We start from the raw sequence: 9,435 nt of genomic DNA on the forward strand, positions 1-9,435 counted from the left end.
GAGAGAGAGAGAGAGAGAGAGAGAGAGAGAGAGAGAGAGAGAGAGAGGGAGGGAGGGAGGGAGGGAGGGAGGGAGGGAGGGAGAGGGAGAGGGAGAGGGAGAGGGAGAGGGAGAGGGAGAGAGAGAGAGTCTTCTCTTAACGGCTTTGATCCAGTCCACCCTAAAATATGAAGTATTGAAAACACCGAGAAACTGTTCACAAAATGTCGATTACCAACACAGAGCCTAAAACTGTCAAGCGATGAGTTTTGATTTTTTCTTCTATTTGGGTCATCCGTCTTTGCGATTTTTCTCTACCATTTCAAGATTTACATAACAACTCAGAGCCCCCTGCCTCTATTTACAAAAATAAAAGAAGCATCAACAGATAAGAGCCCGCAGTCACTTAGAAAAAATAGTTTATCCAAAAAGTTAAAGTGGGGGGCAGGGCGCACTTTGTATTAGCCTGGAGGACTAGGGGAAGATACCTGGAGAGCTAACAGAATATGTCTGGGGTCACCATCCTGGAGTCACTGACTGGTAAAATAATAGTAGCTTCTCACTGAAGAGCTCAACATAATTCACCTTGGGTCATATATCCACAAGTAAATGTTTTTACATAAAATAAAGCGTAAGTGACTTGATTAGTTTGAACGTCCGATTGATAGGCAACAGTATAGAGTATTGATTAGATGTCTGGTTAAGCACTGTGAACTACGGAGCTGGGGTTTTCACTTAAAGGCCGGGATTATGACTTCCCGAAGCTCTAGTTCCATCCTCAACGTCGCTTCGCAGATGTGGTCAGACGGAGTACTTGATAGGCCCCTCCACCCATCCCCTGTCCCTACTCCGTTCCTCCGTTCAATAAAGAGAATGAGTGGTCGTCATCCCCATAGCAGCTCGCGCAGAGGAATCGCTGGGTTTCCAAGGTGACCACAAAGCATAGCTCAAAACCCATAGGGGCCCGACATCTGTTTGGAAAGAACGCTTTTATCTGTGTGCGCTTTCGCATTCCACGGTGTGGGAGGTAAGATGCTCTGCAGAGGACCGCGCCCTCCCACGGACGCTCCCTTGTGTTCCAGGCTTCCTGTCGGGGGTGCTGTGGGCCATCGCCACCTGCTGCTGGTTCATAGCCAACCACTCGCTGAGCGCCGTGATCAGCTTCCCGATCATCACTGCTGTAAGTGGCCAATCCCCTGGGTTGTTCTTAGAGTCAACAGACACGCTGCCTTCTCCGCGCTCTGCGTTCTTGATTGCTATGGAGTGGTGGGTGTTCATAGCCTCTTTTTTAGCAGGTTTGCAAATGCTTACCTTTGTATGTCCCTGCAGTTTGTCCTTTGGTCGTCTTACCTAATGTCATCTGGGATGCGTTATGATTTTCTATTCGTGACTCTTTTCCATCTCACTTGTATAACAGCATATAAATATAGTGTGAAATCAAAAGTACTTCAGACTCCTTGACCCGGCGTGTCTCTGGGTTAAGGAAGTTTCCAGAAATGACGCTGCACCTAATCATGGGAACTGCTGTCTGCTCCAGTGATTTTATTTTTTAGGGCTCAATTATCTGAAACCTAGGTAACAGCAAACACAAAAATGCTTATTTTGACATGGCATACAAGTCATGCTACAGCCACCCCCATTTTGAAGATGAGAAAACTGACACGCTAGTAAGAATTCTGGCTGAGTCAAAGAACCGATGGAAACCAAAAACTTCAGAGAACGGTCCCCCACTCCTGTGGGTTGCCAGCTCATCAGCATCTTGGGCAGTCTCCTATTCATTGGGGTAGATAAACACAGGTGTGTTCCTTAAAGATTTTTGTCGCTGTTATTTTTAATTATGGGTATTCGTGTGTGCCGTGTGTGGGTGTGTGTCCCTGAGTGCAGAGCCGGGAGCTAGAGCCCGTGGAGCTACAGACAGCTGGAGAGCCACGTGACATGGGTGCTGGGAGCAGAATTCGGGTCCTTGGCAAGAGCAATGGGGCTCTTAACGGTTTAGCCGCCCTACTTTTGTGATCTCCTGACCAGAGTCAGTTGTTCATAATCAGGATCAGTTGTTCTCCTGGTTTCTAAATAATCATCACAAACATTTTTAAAAATAATTCGTTTTAGTAGCGTGTATGTGCAAAGTTAAAAACCTTAAAAATTGAATAGTCTAAAACAGATCTCATAAAGGCTTGCTGTGAGCTGTGGGTTTGAAATTGTATTTTGGTGTTTGTTTGGAAGACAGTGTCTTTGTAGCCCAGGCTGGCCTCAAGTGTGAAATCCTCCTGCGTCAGCCTGCAAATGCTAGTGATCACAACCACGTGTCACAAAGCCTGGCTCACACCGTGTGCTTTAGATGGGTCTGTGTCCATCAGACAGCCTTCAAACACAACTCAATTCAAATAATCTGAATAATTTTTCTCATTTAGAGCAAAATAAAATGAAGTACCTAACTGTGCAGGGCTCAATAATTTTTTTTATTAGATCCAAAGTCCTTGTAAAAGGAAAACAGAAAGGGAACAGGAAGACCCCATTTCCCTGCTTAGCACCCCTCACTCTCTGGTCTCTTTCTCCCCTGGCAAACCCAGCCAGTTCATTCAGAAGGCTTGGTCTCCCTGCCATTATTATATTATCTGTATTTTATTGGGTGCCCATGTGCCAAGCTTCACGCTCCTCACTTTAGGTTTCTCTTCTCAACACAGGAGCAAACCCACCGTCTCTTTCAAAGGCTGACTTAGATGCCACATGATTTATTTCACAAAAGGAAAACCCACGGTTCAAATGTGCTAAGTAAGTGGTTGCTCCTGCCACAAAACACTCTCTTTCTTTGACCCAACTTTGCCTGGGGTGTACATTATGTTAGTATAGTATCGCCCCTAAAACCATGTACATCCTCACAGAAAGGCTCACCATGGCTAAAGGAATCATTAGAGAAATCATCAGGTGGGAAGCTAGAGAGGCCAGTGGCACCTAGTGGTCCTATCTTCTCGCTTTTCCGTAGAAAGAAAAGGATAAAAAGTTCCTGTGTAACTAGCGTAACGTTGTTATTGGTATGTCATCCCCTCTTCTGTCTCCTCCCGCTCCTTCAAGGCGCGTGTCCTCATTTGATTTGGATTCTGAGGATCAGCACTTTACATCATTGGCCTACTTTTCTGACCCCTTTGATGCTGACTTCGCAGAGGCCGACGAATGCAGAGCAAAGCATTTTTATTGCTTCCCTCACATGCAAACTGGAAGCAAACTTGGTTGGGTCAGCCCTGTAGACAGTGGGTTTGGTCCTGGGAGAGAGAACACTGTGGAATTGTTTCTTGAAGCTCTTCCAGAATCCCTGCAGGGCTCGGAGAGGAGTCATTAAAATTCTGGTCTCGTATGTCTTCTTCCCCGAGATCACAGCTAAGCCAACGCCATGGTTTTCCTTGCTGGTGAGAAACATTCTCACCAGATCTCCACAGCTTCACATTTTCACATTTAGATCAATGCCCTTTCTCTCGTTTCTTCTCATTTCCTGTTTTCTTTATTTTTTTTTTCATTCTTGTCCTTGCCTCCAATAACTCCCATTGCTTGCTGACGTGGTTTTATTTTTCTATATAGCTACCTTTAGTGTTCGTGTGTGCTTAGTGTTAGACAAAGTCGGTTGGTCTGCATGGGGACCTAGTACTGCCATCTTTACACTATCAGGGAAAGATGCTCTCGGTTCAGTTGGGAGAGCAAATCATGCACTTAACGCTGAGAGAGTTGAAGGTGTATTCATATACTTTTATTTTAGCAGTCCATTTATATGTGGCTTATAAGTAAGCCAAGAGAAAAACAGCTATTTGCTTATTTCTAAAGGAGGAAGGTTATTTGTTTCTTTTCTGTGTTTTTTGTTTGTTGGTTGGTTGCTTGTTTGCTTTTTGGTATCAGGTTTAAACCCAGAATTTCCCACACTGAGGGAAGCACTGTACAGTGAGGTGCAGCCCCTTTCCCGTTTCAAATTTTACTCTATTTCTTAAGACAGTTTTGCTAAGTTAGCCAGGCTGGCTTTGAACTCAGCCTTTAGCCCTGGCAAGCCTTCAATTTTCAATCCTCCTGCTGCAGTTTCCCGAGTATCCGGGTCTACAGACTCACACCACTAGGCCTGGCTGAAATAGTTTATCATAACTATATCACACAAAATAAAAGTATCTAGTGCCATAAAATATAATAGTATCATCAAAACAATAGCAGTCATGACCATAAACAGAAAAGCAACAAAAAAAAATGAATCTGTCTTATTTAATGATGTTACTTTGGTTTTTGGATCAGTGTGGAGCTAAGATTTAGAATATAGTTCTTTTCCCCTGAACATATTTTACATTGCCTGTAGCGCACTGCATTTTTCCAGGGTATAGTTATGTCAAAATATCTAATAAAATTAAAGTTCTTTTATTTTAAGGGTCCTGGACTTATCGCTGCGCTATGGGGTATCTTCATTTTCAAGGAAATACAGGTAAGGATAAGGAAATGATCACTGTCCCCAGATGTCGGTCTCCTCTAGGAAACTGAGAACTTTGGGTAGACTCTTAAATTCAAAGGGAAAATGTGAAGCGTGGCGGTCAGGCGGAGATTGGCAATAACCAAAAATAGCCTTGTCCGAATTAATCAGCTTTAATAAAGGAAGCAAGTGGGGTACACTTACAGAGCCAAGGTTCCAGCGAAGAGCGGGGAACCAAGAAGGGAGGAGCTTACCAAAACCTGGTTCTTTTAAAGGTATTTTTTTGCCTTGGAGCAGCCACGCCCCTCAGACAAAGGGATTGGTCAGCCTTCCCAACAAAAATGGACCCCCTGAGAACATCGTTCTTCTGCAGAGAGATAGCATGGGGCTTAGTAAAGTGCAGAGATAGTTGGGCGTGCAGCACTAATAACTGAAGCCTCTGTTTTCTAACTTAACTGGATCAACTTACAGCTTCTAATTCACCAAGAACATCTGGTGAGGCGTTGACTATAGCCATTCTTTAGATACAGTTAATGAGTGCCTGTTCTGAGCTAGTACTGGTAGCTAGGTTAAGGTTGAAGACTTCTAAAGACTAAAACAAAGGTTTTTGAGGACCCAAAGTGTTAATGTCAGATTCACTTCCATGGGAGTATGTGTGTATTACAGAAGCTCACCCCCATCTGGCAGCTCTGGGGTGTTGCACTTCATTTGTAGAGAATTAGATGCAGTCTCTGATGAGGCTCCCAGCAAGTCAGACAACTTTCCTAGCCCAGACCAAATTTACAAAGCTCTGATCCAAGGCAAATTCATGAGCTTTCGCCTGATTCTTTATTAAATTTCAAAAAGAGTATGTATAATTTTGGTCTTGGAATTACATGTTAAGGGTCTTTATTCTTTCTAGGAACAGTTTTTAATTGACTTTTTATTTATGTGTGTGTGAGCTCAGGTATTTGCAGAGGCCGGGGAGGGTTCTGGATTCCCTGGAGCTAGAGTTCAAGCAGCTGCAGGCTGCCTCGTGTGGGTACAGGGAACCAAACTCCAGGTCTCTGGAGGAGCAGCTAGACCTCTTAGCCACTGGGCCTTGTCTCCATCCCAAGAGTGATTAATGCTGATGAGAGCTGTGGGTTTGAAAGCACGGCTATCTTAGCTGTGCCCAAACGTCTCCATTCTGGGTACTGTTTCTGTTGTGTCTGGGTCTGCTGCACAGATCTCTGACCTCTGAATCCGTCAAAACTGAAGCCCAGTACCCCTAAGGAAATGTCAGGAAAAGATGGCAGATGCGACCAGGAAAACTTGTTTTACAGAGGGTCCTGCTGTGTGGCCAGGAGAGACAGTCTCATGTACAACTGTTACCTTGCCCTCTTCTGCTGGACTCTGATTCACAGGGCAGCCACACTAAGGCACTCTCTCCTAGCCCCCCCAAAAGTAGACCTAGCCAAACAGCAGTGAAGACGGAACTTAGCATCTTTCCAGGCTCAAACAGGTCTCCCTGTGTGATCCACTGCTGAGGTCCCCAACTGTTCGTTCATGCTCCATTGATTTCTTGGCCATGCATTCCTGGCAGAGATGCTCAGAAATGGAGCTCTCTGCTCTGAGGAGCACCCATGACCCCCACCCAGAGCCTTCATAAACTTACTCCCCACAATAAGTCATTCAACTCTCTCCAGAGGCACAGCATCCCATTTCCAGTCTTCCTCCAAGTTTGCACCCTCACCGAAGTAATTTTAGGCCATATACGGCAAAGCCCAGCAATCAGCATTATGGTTAGAGGAAGGTCATCCGCGCTTTCCCTGCAGATGTGAAGCAGGCTGCGGCCCTATGTCCCTGTCTCCTTCATGCCCACGGTCCTCTCACAGTCCCCGTGTCTACTACATGACTATAGTTGAAACTTTGTCACTTCTTTCTCTCTTTCTTTCTATTTATTCTGTCTTCTACATCATGTATCTTGATCCCATTCATTTCCCCAATAGTTTTGAATCCATCCCCTGCCCCTGCACACCTCCCAAATAAAACAAAATTAGAGAGAAGAAAGGGAAAAGAAAAAGGGGGGACTCAAAATCTCATTGTGGGAGCTGCAGTGTGTCACCGTGAGTCCCGCCTCAAACCCCTTGGTCCGTGTGTCTCTACTCGCAAGTTTTCATTGCAAAGGCTCATTGGTCTGATACCGTAGATACTGGGTCCAAAATCATCCTTACTTCTAAGGGCCCATTGTAGCATCCTATGATTTCCCTACTCGATGGTCTAAAACGTGGGAAGGGAGACTAGTTCTGTGGGTAACGTGCTTAACTTGAAGCATGAAGACCCGAGTTCGATCCCAGAATCTAGAGAGAAATGAACGTCCTGGTGTGATGGTGTGAACTTCTGATCCCATCACTGGGGGGGACGACCAGAGGAGCTCCTGGGACTCTGGGTACCCAGCCCAGTCTAGGCGACCAGGGCCGCTAAGGTGTCCTGTGCATCCAAAGTTCATGAGGCCTTATTCTTGCTTTTCTTTAGAGTGTTCAGATCTCGCCTTACAGTGCCCTGAGTCTATCTGTACAGAGAGGTGGCCATCATTCAGAAGGAAGAGCCAAGACAAAGAGGGCGCTGGGAACCATTCTATGTGAAAAATGGCTGAAGGGGGCTAAGATATTGACCAGGAGAAGATGCTGGCAGATAAAAGATGGTCGTTTCTCGGCGTTTGAGAGTTTAATCTCAGGAGCAATTTATTGAAATCGATCTCTGTGCACCCCTAAAGACAGATCTTATGAAAATGAAATATTTCTGCCTACCACGGGAAGATATTTCTTCGTGGCTCAGCAGATGACTGAGCTGCCCTGGGATGAGCCTGTCCCGTGCCTCCCATCTTGAACACTAGTGCCCCATCCACAGGAGGACAAGTTCATCTTTTTCATCCTCACGCCTCTCTTCCTGTGTCTTTGGATTCATCCCCCTACCCATCCCGTCTGTGTTCATCCTCTTTCTCAAAGACTGGGATTGTCTCCTTGGTCTGCTTACATCCATCCCAGCCCCTCTGATCTGTTTCCCGTCCTCCAAACGAGTGTAGGCTTTCCAGCATGCAAATCTAATATGTTCGGCACCTATAGCTCCCTGTTCTTCTAATACCTTCTCGTTGCTCGGGCAAAGTAGGGCCCCAAAGCATAGTAAGGCCCATCGGCTCCGGAGCTCTCCGCAGGCCAGTTACCCCCATCCTCGCCTTCATGCTCTCTCGCCTGCGCAGGCATTGCTGCATGCGCCCTTAAAAGGCCCTGGAAACAGCTGCGGCTGGGCTTCCTAATAACAACAGCCTAATAACGCCAAACCAGCTCGACACAGAGTCCAGGAACACACGCACAGATGACATGGTGATTGCTTGTTAAAAAGCCCTCACCTGTGATGTTCCTTGCCTTTGTCTCAGTGCAGGCACTGTGGGTGAATCAGTAGCGGAGGAGGGAGAGGGGGGTAAAGAGAGCGAGAGGACCGCATACCAGCAACCAAAGCAAACGATTCGGTAAAAGTCCATGACAGTGTCTTTAAAATATACACGTTGTAAATATAAACTTGATTTACGTTTCATTCAATGCACCCATTCTTTTTTTATTTCTCAGGGTCTCCGAAACTACTTACTATTGTTGCTGGCCTTCTGCATCATCTTGTCTGGGGCCCTATGCACGGCTTTTTCCAAAATCTAACCTATTCACAACAGGACCAGCAGGTGGCAGCAGTGGCTAGAAGAGCCCCTCTCCCGCACAAGAGACTACAGCAGACTGCTAAACCGTCTGTATAGCAAAGGATCTCTGCCACTCTGGGAATAAATGGATAAATGACTCTTTATTCCACAAACGTGAGAATGAAGAGAGACCGTGAAAAGTCCTCCCGATGAGCTGTTAACGAAGGCAGGACTTGTCTGGGTGGCTCAAAGACAAGCTGCGTTCTTGGATCGCCCTGTCTGAGGGTGCTGATTCCATCAGATTCCACTTCACGTTATAATCCAGAAAACAGGATGGATTTCGTACAAAGGAAATTGCCACCCACATTTATAACATTAACGAAGAGGAGCAGAAACAAATACTTAGTCGGCTGAGGGAAGAAACGGGCTCACCTTATGGAATTCAAGTTCAAAGATGCCAGGGCCCTTTGCTAGAGAAAGTAAATGTCACAGTTGCTAACTGAATGTTTAAAAGGCCAGCTCATTATTTTTAGCCAAAAATTGTTTTGACTTTAACATTGCTCAGCTCTTAACATTGCCTGCCCTTCTTAGCTCAAAATATTTTGATAGTTATTCCAGATAAAAATCCATCCCCAGAGAGCAAGTCACCAGCCCTCACAATATGTATGTGTGGTGTAATTCACGAGCACACATATGGTGCGCATGGTTGCAGATTTGGAGAACATTCTAGAGTTGACAGGAATAAAGGTTTTACTTCATCAGGTTTAATTTAAAGGGAACATGCTCATTGGACTCCTATATTTTTGTTTCTAAAATGCCATTACTTAAAATCAATTTCATCAGAAGGGTTTTGTTTTGATCCTATCTTAGATGATTTTCAGGAGACAAAAGGGCACAGAAAATGTATTGATTTAGCCGGGCGGTGGTGGCGCATGCCTTTAATCCCAGCACTCGGAAGGCAGAGGCAGACGGATCTCTGTGAGTTCGAGGCCAGCCTGGTCTACAAGAGCTAGTTCCAGGACAGGCTCCAAAGCCACAGAGAAACTCTGTCTCGAAAAACCAAAAAAAAAAGGGGGGGGTATTGATTTGATTCTTTAAGAAAACAACCGGCCCTGCAAGCACACTGCTCATTACCATGGCGTCTGCACCCTAAACATAGAGACTGCGTTTGGCTGTGCCTCTTATCCATTCCCTCTTGATACTGCAGTCCTTGGCTGTGCTAGAGAAACAGAATAATAGCATCCTTCACCTGATGATGCTCCCTCTGAGTTATGTGGCTCTGGACCTCAGCATGTTATGCCTCCTGTGATGGGTAATTAATGATATCATGTGTCTTAAATTCTGTTGTCCAGGGTAGTTCAATCTGTAAGTA

The 9,435-nt window shown here is 45.5% G+C and overlaps 1 protein-coding gene across 3 annotated transcripts in view; it reads left to right on the plus strand.

The window, feature by feature from the left end:
* Tmem144 (transmembrane protein 144) overlaps positions 1–9,094 on the plus strand; it is a 32,229-nt gene extending 23,135 nt beyond the window's left edge. The window contains exons 10-13 of one of the 3 annotated variants that reach the window (XR_005287483.1): positions 1,062–1,159; positions 2,664–2,751; positions 4,376–4,429; positions 8,002–8,082. Coding sequence is in view for 2 of the 3 variants with exons in the window: in XM_038348387.1 (XP_038204315.1) it covers positions 1,062–1,159; positions 4,361–4,429; positions 8,002–8,085 (251 nt within the window). In the remaining variant the exon portion in view is untranslated. Of the gene's footprint in view, positions 1–1,061; positions 1,160–2,663; positions 2,752–4,360; positions 4,430–8,001 lie in introns of all 3 variants that reach the window. The other 2 variants (XM_038348387.1, XM_038348388.1) reach the window with 2 other exon arrangements.
* Positions 9,095–9,435: the final 341 nt, after the last annotated feature.

Source organism: Arvicola amphibius, chromosome 11 (assembly GCF_903992535.2).
Source record: "Arvicola amphibius chromosome 11, mArvAmp1.2, whole genome shotgun sequence".
NCBI lineage: Eukaryota > Metazoa > Chordata > Mammalia > Rodentia > Cricetidae > Arvicola > Arvicola amphibius.